The following is a 17,431-nucleotide window of genomic DNA, read 5'->3' on the forward strand; positions in this document are numbered from 1 at the left end:
CCTAGAACATGCTATTTCTTCTGCCTGAAAGTTCTTATACCAGGCCTCAATTTTCAATCCAGTTCAGCTGAATAAATTTATTGACCTCACACTAATTCCTTGAGGGACTAGTGCTTTTTTATCTTTGTGTCACCAGCATCTAGCACAGGGTCTGACAGTAAAATACTATATATATGAGATATGTATTTGTCAATCTAGCCTAAATGTAATGAAACCTTTAGGTAGACTCAGTTGTAAATTATTGACAGGAAGAAATATTAAAAGCAAAAGATAGTCATTCCTTTTCTATTTTAGTGTTAAATTTAACCGAATTCTATTTTCATAGTTTTTAATGCCAACATTGAATGATGGTCAGTATTTTTATTCTGTTTCAATTCCAGTACATTTCATTTCCCTCAGTCACCCTCCCCATAGTACTACTGAAAGTGATACACCTGATGGGAAGAGTGTTATTATCTCAGGGACACAATTTATAAAGTTTTCATTAGATTAAAAAATAAGTATAAGAAGCAAAATGTCTCAAAAGTCCCTACTTCACATTCGGGTGAGTTTTGAGAAAATTATACTTAACCTATGCCACACATCCCAGGGAATAAACTGATAGGATTTTAATAAAATATCAAAACAAAGTATTCACCTTATTCACACAAATAGTTTAATAGTCATATAATAAACATAAGATTTTAATAAAATATCAAAACAAAGCATTCAGCTTATTCACACAAACATCTTAGTTTAATAGTCATATGAAACAAAGATATATAAACATTTGACAATAAGAATCGTTTTTCCCAGGACAGCACAATTATTTGCTACACAATTATAAACAGACATAAGAAGCTCTTTTAAGCGTTAGATACCAGAGTGAGGATATTTCTTAAGGCTTGTAAAAATTCTAGTTTTACAGCTTCCCTGGAGTTCCAACATCTCTTGAGAAGGAAACAACATAAGCTCTCATGTTCTCAACCGAGCTGTCCCCAACCAATAAAAATAGATCCTAGGAACATCCCTAAATCTGGTGACATCATCCATAAAAGACAGGAATGGGGTGTCAAAAATCCCCCTTTCTATTTTCTGTTGTCCTCTTGGGGTAAGGAAATGTAAAAAGTCAGTGGGGACTTATGAAGGACACAGTATAATGAAAGAGAAGAGTTTGATACAAGAAGCACCTCTCAATTAAATTCCATTTTTTTCACACTGGCCCTTGAACTTCTATTTTACCATTTCCTGTTTTTAATAAATCTCCCTATACTTTCACACCCATTGAATTCCATGCTTTTATTACTTAACAAGCATCCCAGCAAAGAAAGAATGAACATTTCTTTTAAACAAGTATTTTTACTTAAAGCAAAGTTCTGGTCACTCACCAATGGTGATGGAAAACTGACCAATTTCCTTCCTGTTTCTTGACTTTCCTAGCCCTGACCTGGGCTCATATAAAGGTGCAGGATTAGAAAAGAACAGTTTGTTCAAAGTTGTGAGCTCCTCTCTAAGTCATATCCAGGTTTTGGATGCCAAATCATGTTTACGAGGCACCTGAGCAAATACTTTGGCTGCCAGTAATCTTTTCTATTTCTAAAATTAAGCTTCAAAATATAGGGGTTTGCTTTTTAAGTAAATTATCCATTATGTAGAAAGAGTATGCTAGTGAAGGTTGTATATAAGATCTCAAAACATTGCACTTGCTTTATTCTTGTTTTGAAATTTCCTATTGAGTCACTTTGTTGCTCAATGCTGAAGGGCACTAAAGTATAATTAATGTAATAGTAAACAGACTATTTGGCCAGATAAATCAGCAAAACGTAACCCTCACTTTACAAATACATGTACAGGTTTATTTTAACTGTTTGGTTTGGGTTTTTCCACAGCTATTAATATCACTCAGCCGAGGTTCAGTGGCACGGATGCCTTTGGATACACCTCATTCCTGGCTTATTCACGGATCTCAGACATCAGCTTCCATTATGAATTCCACCTGAAGTTTCAGCTGGCAAACAATCACTCAGCACTGCAAAATAACTTGATATTTTTTACTGGACAGAAAGGCCATGGTAAGATTAATTGAACCCTCTAGGACTTGCCTTGCTCCCTTAAGAATACTTTAGAGATTCCTCAGGGAGATTCTAATTCGCTGTGGTTAAAAAAAAAAAAAAAAAAAAAAAAAAAAAAAAGGCATTTGCCTAGATGCAGCCTCCTCCTGTTTTCTGCCTTGAGCATGTTCCCTGTAGTCCCAAGTATTTAGCAGTTCCCTGACCCTTTCTGATGCTCTACTTTACATCAGCTACTGTATTAGTCAGTTTTCATGCTGCTATAAGAACTGCCAGAGACTGGGTAATTTACAAAGGAACGAGGTTTAATTGACTCACTGTTCAGCATGACTGGGGAGGCCTCAGGAAACTTATAATCGTGGTAGAAGGTGAAGAGGAAGCAGAGCACCTTCTTCACGAGGCAGCAGGAAGAAGTGCCTAGCAAAGGGGAGAATAGCTCCTTATAAAACCATCAGATCTCCTGAGAACGAACTCACTATCAGGAGAACGCATGAGGAAAACCACCCCCATAATTCAATTACCTCCACCTGGTCTCTCCCTTGACACCTGGGGATTATGGGGATTACAATTCAAGATGAGGTTTGCATGGGAACACAAAACCTAACCATATCAGCTACCTTTTATAATCAAAAGAAAAAATTCCTACAGGCAAACATGAGGACAGGGAAGGTGACCAAGTCACATGGAAAGTAAGTTTATTGATTTGTCCTTTCCTCTGTTTCTTTCTGTTTCCATATGTGAAGAGAGAAGGGAAATTCTCATTTTTCTGTGTGTTATAAAATGGAAACAGTTGTTGCCCTCAGAGAAAACCATTCTAAATTAAAGGAGCAAGAAGTAAGAAAGTACTCAGCCTGTAACAAAGTACTCCAGTGCCCTGGAATTGGTGGGAAATCAACTTATAACTTAAATTTGTCTCTCTTAAGTAGAAACTAGTTATGCATGTGTTAAGTCAAGGAAAATTACCTATGTTTTACTTTTAAGTCTGCAATCAATAGTTAAGCAATTAATCACCTAACTTATCTGAGTTCAGTGTTTTCATCTGTGAGATCAACATATTGTAACAGAAAAAGACCTCTCTCTCAGTTGTCAGTGCTTCTACTGTGCTAGGGTAAATAACATATTCTGTGTTTTTCAACTCAATCAGTGACTGTCTCTTAACACCAAACACTCTTTTCTGTATTAGCACATGTCTGAAAAGAGCCTACACCCCAAATGAAATGTGGTATTTCAGCCTCCCACCATGTCTGCTAGGATGGGTACTCTATCATATAAAGTGCAATTCATTCTACCTCCAAAATTTGTTTGAATCTCTTCCCCATCTCTATGCCGAAACCTTATGACCTCCTCCTGACTGGTCTCCCTACTGATTTCCTGCCTTCAATTAATTCTCCACATTGCAATAAGAGTTAGCCTCTTAAAAGGTTTATTAGATCATGTCTGAACCTTGTTTAAAACCCATCTGTGGCTTTTTACTGCACTTACAATGCAATCCAAACCTTCTTATCATATTCTCAAAGGGCCTTCAGGATCAGATCCCAGCCTGTATCTCCGAAGACAACCAGACCACTCTCACTATCTCTGTGCTCTTCTCCTAAGCTCTTTTTCCAGTGCCTTAACCACCAAGTGCTTTCCTGTCTCAGAGGTTTTGTGCATGCTTTTTCCTTGGCCTTGACAGGAAATAGCTATCACAGTGGTCAAGGGAGCAGCCTCTAGAGACTGGTGATGTAGACATGAATCAGTCTTCACCATGTGCAAATTATGTGTCAAGTTACTTAACGTATTTGTGCCTCTGTTTTCTAACCTATCAAATGAGTATAGTAAAAGTACATTTCCTTACAGCGTTGTGAGGAATAATGAACTTAATACATGGAAGTTCTTAAAATATCGTTGGACTCAGCCGGGCGTGGTGGCTCATGCCTGTAATCCCAGCACTTCGGGAGGCCAAGGCGGGTGGATCACCTGAAGTCAGGAGTTTGAGAACAGCCTGACCAACATGGAGAAGAGCCCAACTCTACTAAAAATACAAAATTAGCGGGGCATAGTGGTGCATGCCTGTAATCCTAGCTACTTGGGAGGCTGAGGCACGAGAATCGCTTGAACCCAGGAGGCGGAGGTTCCAGTGAGCCAAGATCGCACCATTGCACTCCAGCCTGGGCAACAAGAGCGAAACTCCATCTCAAAAAAAAAAAAAATATGTATCATTGTACTCAATAAACACGGTAGTGTGTCTTTTCTCAAAAGGGCATTCTGTAGCCACCTTCACCAAAGTAAATCTTATCCCATCCCGTCCAAGTTATTCTCTACCTCAGCTTCTTATTTACTTCCTTCATTGCCATTACTTTAATCTAGAATTTTTATTTATTTTTAAAATAGTTGTTTCTTGTCTGTTTTCACTATCAGAATGGGAGCTTTATACAGAAAGAGAGTAAGTCGCCCTGTTCGACTTTTTACACCCATGCTTAACCCAGTGCCTGACCATAATCACTATTTAATGAATGAAGAAAACAACCCCAATAAGAACAAATAATTGCATGAGATATAAGTCAGCAACAGAGCTTCACAAAGATTCCTAAAGAGTGGTCATTCTTAGGGATTTTCAGTTCAAATGCTATGTCCTCTATTAGTATTTCCCCAGTGGTTCCCCTCCCCCCAACTCTTCCATCAATTCCTCTTCATCTGAGCATGGACAGCCTGTTCTGCATTAGGATATGGAGCCTTTGTTACAGGCTTTGGCTAGCTGCAAAGTTCTAAATTTCTCTTCTCACTTACAGAAATAGTGAGTCATCACTGTATCACCTACAAAGCCTCTCTCCAATGGTTTTAATAAATATCTGTGAATGCGCCCACTATAGGGCAGGAAGGGAAATAAAGAATTCCTACTCCTAACCCTTTACTCTGCACACCGCTTATCATATATTTATCAATTAAATCCTTTTCATTTGGAAAAAAAAAAAAAAACGCCTGGCAAATGAAAACTTCAAATGAGTATTGCAGACCCTAGGTCTGTCTTGTTTCAAAACTGATATTCTAAATCCTGAAAGAGTCAAATAGGGAGAACCTAAGCAAAAGACAAACACCTGGACCATGATACCAAAATACTGCCACCAAAACCCTTCAGTACTCATCTACCAAATTCTCCTTCAAAATCTTTAACACACACATAAAAAATATAAAGCAATGTTTTAGCCACCTCATTTCTAAATTGTGGAATCTTACGTGTGACGTTTTCTAGTCTTCTCTAGTATTCTGCTTTGTATGCAAAGGAATTGATGCTAATTCTACACTTGCATTTATAGGTTTATAGCATGGTTAAATAAAGGCTAGGGAACAGATTGATAAACAGTGAAGTTCATTTTCTAAAAACTGAAAATGAGAGCTCTAAAACATACAGTTCCACATTGCACCACATGAGGGAGCAAGAACACCAGCTAAAAAAATACAAATCGCACTGAAACGCTTTCTCTTTAAATGGATACAATAATTGTACATATTTATGGGGTATAATGTGATGTTTCAATACATGTATATATTGTGTAATGATTTAAGACAGAGTTTCTCCAAATAAGAGCTCTTCACACATATATTAAAATCACAAGAATATGCTTGTTAAAACTGTAGTTCCCAGGCCTTCTTGAATCAAAAATTAGAATAAAATAAAATAAAATTTTATCAAGAACCTTAGGTGTTTTTTATGCAACTAATATTTGGGGTTTTTTTTAAGTTTTACTTTAAGTTCTGGGATGCATGTGCAGAACGTGCAGGTTTGTTACATAGGTATATATGTGCTGTGGTAGTTTGCTGCACCTATCAATCCGTCATCTAGGTTTTAAGCCCCGCATGCATTAAGTATTTGTCCTAATGCTCTCCCTCCTCTTCCCCACCTTATGCAAGTAATATTTGAAGGCAACTACTGAAAACCTCCAGTAGACAGCTAAATTAGACCACTAAGGTATGGACTAAGGTATGTAATTATTGGCCATAATGTCATATATAGGGATGATTCATCAATTTATATAGCATAAAGCTATGAATTAAAGAAATGAATCTCTTAAAACATATCGTAATTATTAACCATACAATTTACAATTATCTATTCTATAGAAGAAATGACCCAAGTCAATGTTTGTAATAGTAGTACATATACATTTAGATATTATTGCTTAGTAACATTCATCTCTAACCTACCTATTGGTTGTTACTACAAAAATCACCATACCATATGCTGCCTTTATCTTCCTCAGGGGAAGAGATGCACACAGTCACAGAGTTTATAAAATAACTTGAGTAAGCCAACCTCTAATTTCTGATACGTCCATATAAAAGGCAAGGGGACAACACTGATGATAGTCTTCTCTCAGTCTTTCAAAGCTGAACACTCATTTTGCAAAACTTCATTCTCATTGAACTCTCTGGAAATATCCTATCAAATACTTCATCTTGAAAACATTCCTTTGACTTATGGTTTTTACCTAACCTAATCCTCTTCCTCTGCTCCTGCAGTCATATTTGGCATTTCCTTCATTAGCTTCTCTTCCTTTCCTGCCCTCCACTCTCCTGTAAGGTACATCTTAGAGACCGGCTTTTCTAGAAGTCACCCTATATATCCCACAGTAGTCCACAGATGAATACTTGGCTTCCCCTCCTGTATCCCTTCTGTTGGTAACTGGTATAAACATTCTGCTTCAGCCAGAAACCCAGGAATCATCTCGATTTTTCCCTTTCATTCATTTGGACAAATATTGGTTGGGCACCTAGATAAGGCCTTCTTTAGGTGCTGGGGAAGCAGTTATTAACAAGACAGATGAGGTCCTGGTCTCTCTCCATTTCATCCCCCATGTTCTATGAAACACTGAGGTCTCTCCATTTTCCCTCCCAGTTACTTTTTGTTTTTTTCTCCTTCTTTCTATCCTCATTGCTCCTGGCTTCTCTGTCACAAACTATTGCAATAGCAATAACCTCCTTTCCAGTGTCTTTGCTCAGTCATGTCCTTCTTCCCCTCTATTCTCCTCTTTGTTACAGGGGATGGTTCTAACATGCAAGTCCAAACATTTCTTAGCTAATCAACATGTTTCATCATAGCATACCACCTAAGCTCCTCTGCATAATACACAAAGACACTTATCCAGCCCCTGCCCATTTGCACAATCTCCTTTTGCTTCATTCAGCCCCACACTTGGCAATATTAGCACATGTGTACATCCTGTGTCATGTGACTGCGTCCTCTGCTTCTGTGCAGGCTATTCCACCTTCCTGGGCCACCCATGCTTCATAGGCATGCCTCCAAAACACTGTCCTTTAAGCCTCAACTCAAAAGATCATTCTTCTTTAGAGTCTTTAACTCTTCCAGAAATTTTTGTTTGTTTTTTGAGACGGAATCTCACTCTGTCACCCAGGCTGGAGTTCAGTGGCGCGATCTTGGCTTACTGCAACCTCCACCTGCCGGGTTTAAGTGATTCTCCTGCCTCAGCCTTCCGAGTAGCTGGGATTACAGGCCTGAGCCACTCTGCACCCGGCCTCTTCCAGAAAAATTTAACAATTAATCTCACTGCAGTTCATTGGTAACAATTCTCATATCTTTTTTAAACTATCTGGATATCTTTGCAAACCAGAACCACTACTTTCCTTTTATATCTATAGTGGCTGTCACATAAAAATACTCAACAGTTTTTTAAAGAATGAATATAAAAACGCATAGTCCTTGATGCAGTAAACCTACAGTCAATTTAGAAAAGCAAAACATGTACTTAAAGTTTTGCTAATTAACAACACTAAACCAGGAACCTTGTCTGGCACACACAACCTCTATCACAATGTCTAATACATATCTGGAATATAAATAGCACTGAATGCAAAGATGTACATAAGTGATAGAAAACGTGGAAGTCAGAAAGTAGAAATCTCATCTAGCGAGAACCGTCAGAGAACAGAACATGTCCTCCAATGTGTTTCTCATCCTTCCCTTTCACTTTGAGCAATCCTCCACAACTAGTGCTATAGCAGCCCGGCTGGTATTTGCTGTTTCATTCTCCCCTGCCTGGGCACAGCTGCTTGACTCCAACAGTGCATAAACAACCAGTTCGTGCTACCTGAGATCCATCATGCTCGTTCAGTCCACCGTCAAGCTTCCTCTTGCCTGGAATGCCTGCCCTAGTCCTCTTTACCTCTCCCAGGACCTACTCATTCATGTAATGTTCTCTGACAAATTTGGATCTCTTATATTCTACCTATACAAAGCCTACATCGCACTTGTGGTTTTATTCATAATTTGGTATCTAATTAAATACTGTTTGGTCATTTATAATCACTGCTTTGAATTATGTGAAGGTACCATTTTCATAAATCAAAGCACTAGAATAGCAGCACTTCATAATCTCAATTTTGTCCCTCAACAAGATTAATCATAAATTCTTTCAATTTCTTTTGAATTCCCAACTGCATCATTCCTGTGCTGGATAGCTGGTGAAAAATCAATAATTACATGTTTATTGATTATTTCACTAACTGAAAGTCTCTCTGTGGACAGAGACTATCCTAGTTAGCTAATAATGCTATGTAGGCATTGATTGATTTGGATTGTAGTGAAGAAGTTAGGATCTAAATGAAGGGGGAGGGGAAATCTGTAGCACTGTTTGCATCTTTGAAATAGAAGTTAAAATCTCAACTGTAGCTTGTATTAAAATTGTATAATACAGTGATAAAAAAATTTTAGGGGCTGGGCACAGTGGCTCACGCCTATAATCCCAGCACTTTGGGAGGCCAAGGCAGGTGGATCACCCAAGATCAGGAGTTCAAGACTAGCCTGGCCAACGCGGTGAGACCCTGTCTCTACTAAAAATACAAAAATTAGCTGGGCATGGTGGCAGGTGCCTGTAATCCCAGCTACTCGGGAGGCTGAGGCAGGAGAATCACTTGAACCCGAGAGGCAGAGGTTGCAGTGAGCCAAGATCGTGCCATTGCACACCAGCCTGGGTGACAAAAGCAAAACTCTGTCTCAAAAAGAAAAAAAAATTAGAAGAAATATATTTGACTTCCTGGAAATTTAATCTATGCATCTAAGCACTTTATGCACATAGCTTTCTGTCAGTCACTGGCATATAGATCTTCTATGCTGTGGTAATTATGAAAGGTTGCCTCATATTTTCTGCCAAGTAATTTCTTATTTGCTTCAAGCCCTTAGTTATAAACTGTAACAGAAATAACAGTGCATAAGTATAGCTTGATGTTTTTCTGTGGAAAAAAATGGAATGAATGTAACCCTACAGAATAGAAAAAGAAAATTGAAGCTGGGAGTGTCACAGAAGCAATCGGCTCAGCCTGTTCTTCAGAGAGCCCTGGTAGGGAGCAGGCAGAAGGAAGATGCCTGATGAATGAGAGCAGGCTGTGGCCAATTCCCTAATGTAACACGTCGTTCAATTGCACAGCACTGAGGTATTTTATAAACAAAACTGACAGTGTATGCCCATATTCAATTTTTTATAACAGAAAAATGCTCATTATTTTCTTCTGTAATCACATCAGGAAGACTAGAAATCGTGAGAATTTTCTTCCTAAGAACTTCAAATTATCAAATCTTGGTTTTCATGGAATTAAATATCCTGTACTATAATGTCAAAATTGTCTGTTTTAAATTGTTTGAGTCTTTTAAAATAGTTTAAAAAGAAGTTAAGCTATTCACTTTCCCAACTGACTGAGAAACACATAAAAATTGTCACATGTGACTAGTACTCAAACAGGGTTAGACATGACAAAGATATATAGATACTTGCAAATCTTCCCCCATCTTTTTTCAAATGTATTTCTGAAGAGGGAATATACATTTAAGGATGATTCAAAGTGGGTAACCTTGATTTCACAGGGGAACATCCAGAGAACAAAAAGAGAAGGGGCCAAGTACAAATCAATCAACAACAAGCCCACGTTTTCAAGTTTGTTCTATACTTGCAGTAAGCTCATGTGGTTTCATCTTGTGGGAATTTAAGTTTACCCACAAACTGGTGCTTACATCCTTTATTTTCACAGTCTCATCTCCGACAGCAAGAGAGATACAGATTTGCCATTTTTTCTAGTCTCACCTCCTTTTGCTCAAGAGATATAAAAATGTGGGCCATATGTATCCCCAAGAAATGCATTTTATCACATTTTTGTATGCTCTGAGCACAGCACTGGATTTGTTGTTCCTATCAACCCTTCCACACTGTCTGTTCACTAGCACAGATGCAAGTCAGGACACCGTATTAATTTGGCCACAACAAGTGCCAGTCTACATTGCCTACATTTTAATGGTTTTAATCCTATGAGGTAGACACTATATTGTATCCATTGTGCTCAATGGCTAATGATGAAACATCATGGTCATGGCTGTACATGGTTCTAATGCTCTCAAAACCCTAGAATATCCATAACTGAATAATCATATGAACAGAACAGGAAGCCAAAAGTTTGTCACTATGAATAGGAGCTATACAGATCTAAGATAAACAGAGACTATATGCTCTTTAAGAGTTAATCCAAAATCTTTAGTCATCTTAATTTTAGTTTAGCATCCCCTAAAGTAGAGATTGTAACTGAATATGGGATAAAAATGGCTCAAATGTCTAAAAGCCTGTACCATTCAATACATCTTGTTCTGGTAGTAAGGACTTTCACTCGTTTGGGTCTTGTTTCTCACATATCAACCTAGATATATATTTTTTGTTTTACTTTAGTTTTGATTCAAATTGCATAAACTTCTATAATTTTCCTAAGACCTTTCACATGTATCTAACTTTTCATTCATATCTAATTTCACCTTCTTCCTAAAAACTGAATATATCCTCTCACAGTCAGTTGAAAAAAACAACTGAAACTGAATTAGGTTTATCTTGGTGTCTCTGTCTCAGAATCATTGTTTTGTTATATTAAGAATATTTAATCAAAAGATCGTTTCCTTCTTTCACAAATCAAAGGCATTACAAGCCCTTGAACTATAATCAAATATGGCTGCAAAAGTATCTTCACAAAAGGTTCCTCCAGATGGGAACTCCCACCAGTAATCAAGCGCCATTCTGTAAGCAATATTCCTTTGGTGGAAGAACCACAGCACCATCGTTGTGGCTCCTCTTACATTTTCTCTTTCAGCCTTGACAGGAAAGGAAGAAGGGAGAAGAAAAATTAACTTGTCACTTAGAATTTCTTAATCCACTTGGAAATATCTTTTAAAACACTTGAAGTCATTCCTAGAGACAATCCTATTAGTTGTTATCTTTACCAGTTTTTTTCAAAAGAGTGAGATAACTGGAAGTGAGCAGCCAGAACTTAAATTAGCGAAATGTCCAAGATTAAGCACTCATGTCCTTGTACTACTTGGGACTTTGCTGAACTCTGCAAAGTACATTATCATATTAGAGGAATAAATTAGATTTAATAAATGATACTATTTTACCATATTAGAATAAGTGTTTGAAGAAATAACAAATTACATCTATTATTCCTTTACTATTAAACCTTTCCTTCTAAATGAAATACTTTAGGAAATTTAATCTATTGGAATTAAAAGACTGTTGGATCATCTGAGGATTACCATGTTTCTATGATGTTAAAAGTCACAATATTAATCTTTGTGTTAACTGGAGTGTGCTGAAATACACATGAATTTCACAGCACTGTCTACATAAATGTTTTAGAGTTCCAATATGCCCCTTTAGAACAATCCAAGGAACAGCCTTCTAAACCATTCTGAACCCTTATGTAAAGAACTTAAGAATGAGCTCCTGCCACTTCCAGAGAAGTAGTTCTAATTTCTGGGGTATGCCCTAAGCACACCAAGTGAGAACACAAGCATGTACAGCTTTGTAACTTACAACACACAATGATTAGTGAGAATTGGTAAGAGAAACAGCAGGACAGGTGTGCCTCTAAAGTCTCTCCAAAGCACAGACTTGAATTACATCTTTTATAAATGAATTTTATGCTTCCTTTGAGGGTTTCATTAATGAATCCATGGCTTGAACCACTAGCTACTCTTGTCCAGGCAGTCCTTCAAGGTGGAACTAATTAGACCACTTCTAATTACAGTTACTTCATAGGCATGTTTTTTTCTCATGAGAATTTCATAATGATTACCATAAGGCACTCAGGGTTGCCACAGAGTTCTGACAATTTTCACTCCTTGTTATGTCTCTCTCTTTTGCCTTCAGGTCAAGCTGACTTGCACAATTTCTCCTGGGCATACTCTCTGAAACCTTTGATTCTTTTCCTCATTCCTATATAATAGATTTCCCCTTCTTGTTCTTACGTGCGAATTAAATCAGAGGCTATGCTGACAAGGTTCAGCCAGGTTGGAGAACTACCAATATACACAGTAAAACCTTTAGGTTTAACATCAAACCAACTACGGAAAAATCCTGCAAGCAGACCTAAGTAATTTATGGAAAAAATACCATAAGCTTAACTATAATTATATGCTTGTGACAAAAACATTTTTTCTTATTTGCTCCCAAGGTGGTATATATTTAAGATCTGTTACTATCACCACCACTCATACCTCCTGCATCAAAGTTTTAAAACCCATCTGAGACATCTTAGAATGTCCTGACACTCTCGTCTCAACTACTTTGCACTTTTCTTTCAGAATATTCATAGCAGCATCCTTTACCTTGTTTCCATGTTTCATCATCTTTCCCATCCCTAACAATGCCACCATCCACTTCTTCACCTAGATTAAGTCCTTACTTCCATTAACAAATCACTATTCTTGGTGCATTATGAGGCCAGATGGTATTCTGACCACAGCATCTCATCTTGTTCCCCCAGGAGATGTGCTCTAACCAATCTTATGAGTTGCCGTTATAATGCCAAGTATGGCTTGCCACAACATACCCACTTTGAAACTCACTGCTTGACGCTGTTGACGGAGTTGTTATGACTTTTCTTTTCTTTTTTTTTTTTCTGAGACGGATCTCTGCTCACTTCAAGTTCCGCCTCCTGGGTTCACGCCCTTCTCCTGCCTCAGTCTCCCGAGTAGCTGGGAATACAGGCGCCTGCCACTACACCGGGCTCATTTTTTTGTATTTTTAGTAGAGACGGGGTTTCACCGTGTTAGCCAGGATGGTCTCGATCTCCTGACCTAATGATCTGCCCATGTCGGCCTCCCAAAGTGCTGGGATTACAGGCGTGAGCCACCACGCTGGACCCCAGCAGTTCTTAAACATACCCTGTTCTTTTCTCCTCCTTCTGGGTTGCGGCAAAGTTCTCCCTTCTGATTTAAACAGCACTCTTCACTGTATGTATGACTTTTCTTTCTAGCCAAAGAGAGATCCAGTTGTTGTTTTTTTTCCTGAGCATTTTTAAAGGATTTTTATTCACTTCCCAGATCTTGTTACTCTTAACTACTATTCATGTAGAGTCACTTCCTATTGTTTCCTTCCTCCTCTTTTTACTACTTGCACAACATAATCTCTCAAAATCCTTCCTTCTTAGCACCAGCTCTGAAGTAATATCCAACAAGTATCTCTTGCCTTGTCTAAAAATCTTCCTAAGCCTGATTTCATTAAGATTCACTGTGGGTTTGTGTTCTGCATACCAAGTGAGCTTGGTTCCAATTCTTTTCATGAAAAAAACTCTCACTATGTCAATTGCTAAATATTTCTACATGACAATACAAATGTGGATTTTCACCTGTTTCTTTGTAACTTGACAAATATAAAAATATAAATTGCTCATATATTTCCCAAAGCTACTCGAAGAATAATGTTTAATAGAAAGCTGAATTTGAGAATGAAATAATTCTATAGCACTGGTGGTTGTTTGAATATGCCATTGCTTATGTTATTATGGGCTGTTAAGTCAAGAAATTCCCATTATAAGAAATTCCAGGAACGTGACATAAGATATAAAAATCGATGCTTAAAAATGATGCCTTCAAGTCATTTCATTACATTTCCATGTTTGATCCTTGAAAAAATTTTTTTTTTTTTTTTTTTTTTTTGAGACGGAATCTTGCTCTGCCGCCCAGGCTGGAGTGCAGTGGCCGGATCTCAGCTCACTGCAAGCTCCGCCTCCCGGGTTCACGCCATTCTCCTGCCTCAGCCTCCCGAGTAGCTGGGACTACATGCGCCCGCCACCTCGCCCGGCTAGTTTTTTGTATATTTTAGTAGAGACGGGGTTTCACCATGTTAGCCAGGATGGTCTCGATCTCCTGACCTCGTGATCCGCCCGTCTCGGCCTCCCAAAGTGCTGGGATTACAGGCTTGAGCCACCGCGCCCGGCGAAAAATTTTTATTTGGATCAAATAATGCCCTGAAGCAATTTGGGCTATAGCCAAAAAAATAAAACAAACAAACAAAAAATAGAAAGAAAAATTGTACTACTCCTGACTCCTGTTCCCGACCCAAGAGGTTAACTAGGAGCCAGGAATGCCTGCTTTCCAGACTTCATAAAATGGGGGGATGAAATCAGGTACACACAGTTAAGGTCAGGCCAGAGTTGCTGAGAAGAGGAAAGAAATATGCATTTATTGAGTACCTACTATGTGCTAGGTTGGCCAGTGGACTAATGCTTACACATTAAATCTCACTTAATCCTTAGAATAATCTGAAGAGATATTATCATCCCTTCTTGTTTCCCAGAAAGAAGCATTTGGGAAGGGGGTGCTGAAGGTGTGAGAGAGGGGCACAACCCCAGTCAGACTTGCTTCTCCTTCTCTGCTGCACGGACATGGACAGTGTTTAAGAGCACAGGCTCTGGAACCAGGCTGTCTTCAGACTCAGACTCCACCACCAACAGCCACGTCGCTTTCAGACATCCATGTGTGCATCAACATCACCCCACACATACTGCCCTGACAGGTTTCAGTGTCTCATCTACATACAAAGGCTCTAAGTGGCCTCAAATGTTCAGGAAGGTCTCATTTTCATTTTGTTCTTTCCTGATTTGTGTTATGATGACACCAAGGAGAGACAGCTACATAATTTGTGGGACCCATTGTAGAATAAAAAGGCAAACTCCCTTGTTCAAAAAGCAGGGAGAAATGCCATTAAAGATACTAAAATATAAAGCATTTTTCTGTCTTCACTGATCTCTCAACATTATAGTGACTTAGAATGAGTAAGAATAAGCTTAGAATGACTAATCTTAACTTAGAAAGACAACACAATGTCTTTTATTTGCATTTATGCCATTCTAAGTTAAAAAATTAAAATATTAAATTTTACCATTCTTTTTATATTGTTCAATGCCACTTTAAAATAGAAAATATTGTGATTTGGAAGGAAAATTTGAAAGGACAGATCAATTTGGGTGAAAAGTTGAGGAAGAGAGAGGAGTTGAGGGTGGTTCTCATTTCTCTCATTTCTCCCTGCTTTTTGAACAAGGGAGTTTGCCTTTTTATTCTGCAATGCCAGTTTAAAATAGAAAAGTATTTAACACACATGCAAAATCACCAAAATTACACAATTTATCTTTCAAAGCTTGTGCATGCATATGTACTTCCTTATTAACAGAACACCAGAGACACTACACAAATTTAAGTTAACTCTCTTTATTTCAGTTGTTGATATGCACACTATCAACACTCTCGACCTTTGGCTACTGATGAGTTAGGTAGGAGTGAGAGGAAAAGGAATTGTGGACTTCCTTCTCTTTCTCTTTTCTTCTCTGTCATCATTTTCAGTGTAGTTAGCTAATACAGAAAAGTAGCAGGAATAATGATGAAATAATAGGGTTCCTTGATGGTTCATGTTTCTTAGACCACCACTCCCTTCTTCCTGCACTTGAAGTAAGTTCTGGCCCAAATGGAGCATGGCCTCTTGGGACTGTCAGATCCCCCACTTAGTCATTAAACATAATATATTTAGCATGTACTCATTTTGCATATCACTGAACTCCCAGTACTGTGGAAACGTTGTTCTCATGGGATATCACAAGCCTTACATGTGAAAGAGCAAACATGCATATTGTATTTATGGGTCTCCTCTGTTACCACTCATGTTTGTTGCTTCATGGACTTCACTTTCAAAACACAGTTCAAAGATAAAAGTATTAAGAATTTCAAGACAGTGACACAGAGCATTAAACCAAGCAACAGGGCGCTTTGGAACTTAAAGCCCCATTCAACCGCACAAGTTTCATGCCTTGGCCCTCTTACAGTTACTAATACCAATCTGGCCTTATTACAAAAAAAAACCCGTTGGGGATCCTGTTAATAAAATATTTCTAGGATCTAGCTTCAAAAATTCTCATGCAAGTGGTATAAGACAGGTTCCAGAAAGTGTATTTTTGAAACATTCCCTAAGTGATTGTAAAGAACTTCTCGGTTTGGAAACACTCTAGAGCACTTCCAAGTCACTTTCTAGGTACTGGCCATGGCAGTAAACTACTTTTCTTCCTCTTATCTACTCCATCATTTACTACCAGAGTTGATACTCAGGGAAGGTCTAGAGTGGAAGGAGTAGCAGAGGAAAGGAAAGCAACCTGATGGACTCATGGCATGGGAATAGGATGCTATCATCTGCTTGATGGGTGATTAGTTCCCTGGCTCTCCTTATCCCCTCCTCTTGGTGCATCCACAGTCCTTTGCCCTGGGACAGGTCTATAGGCAGGAGCACCTGTAAATTAAATTCAGCCTTTTCCCCCCAGTTGTTCCTTTCCCAGGCTCCTAACTCCATGACTGACCCTGCCACTGAACCTGTTCTTTAAGCCAGATTCTGCAGAACCACCCTCAACTCCTCTCTCTTCCTCAACTCTTCACCCAAATTGATCTGTCCTTTCAAATTTTCCTTCCAAATCACAAGCAAATTTCCTCCCCCTTTTTCTGTCCCCTCTGCCACTACTTTAATTTATTTAGGTGTTTAATGTATTTCAGTATCATTTCCTCTTCTGAATCACTTGAATGACATTCCAGTGAGCCTCCTTATCTATCTCTATATTCTATCTTCAACATTACTAGGAGATTCTTCTAACATCCAGATCTAATACACTTCTCTTATTCAATATCATTTCATGATTCCTAAGAGTCTCCGGTAAAATACTTAAATAATTCATTGTAGCATATTAGGCCCTTAAAGATATAGCCCTTTCTCCTTTTTCAGTTTCCTTTCCTGCCACAGGCAGTAAATGCCAGTCAAGCCCACATCCCAGCAGTTCTTCTTCTTCTTCATTTTTTTTTTAGACGGTATCTCGCTCTGTCGCTCAAGCTGGAGTGCAGTGGCGCGAACTCGGCCCACTGCAAGCTCCACCTCGCGGGTTCACACCATTTTCCTAACTCGGCCTCCCGAGTAGCTGGGACCATAGGCATGCGCCACCACGCCCGGCTAATTTTGTTTTTGTATTTTTAGTAGAGACGGGATTTAACCGTGTTAGCCAGGATGGCCAAGATGGTCTCGATCTCCTCACCTCGTGATCTGCCC

The 17,431-nt window shown here is 38.6% G+C and overlaps 1 protein-coding gene across 2 annotated transcripts in view; it reads left to right on the forward strand.

The window, feature by feature from the left end:
• The window catches only part of EYS (EGF-like photoreceptor maintenance factor), a 1,786,799-nt gene that overhangs the window by 1,682,073 nt on the left and 87,295 nt on the right, over window positions 1-17,431 (forward strand). For both annotated transcript variants that reach the window (XM_078001263.1, XM_078001264.1), the window contains exon 34: window positions 1,869-2,051. In XM_078001263.1, coding sequence (XP_077857389.1) covers window positions 1,869-2,051 — 183 coding nt within the window. The remainder of the gene's footprint in view (window positions 1-1,868; window positions 2,052-17,431) is intronic.

The sequence above is a fragment of the Macaca mulatta genome, chromosome 4, assembly GCF_049350105.2.
Source record: "Macaca mulatta isolate MMU2019108-1 chromosome 4, T2T-MMU8v2.0, whole genome shotgun sequence".
NCBI lineage: Eukaryota > Metazoa > Chordata > Mammalia > Primates > Cercopithecidae > Macaca > Macaca mulatta.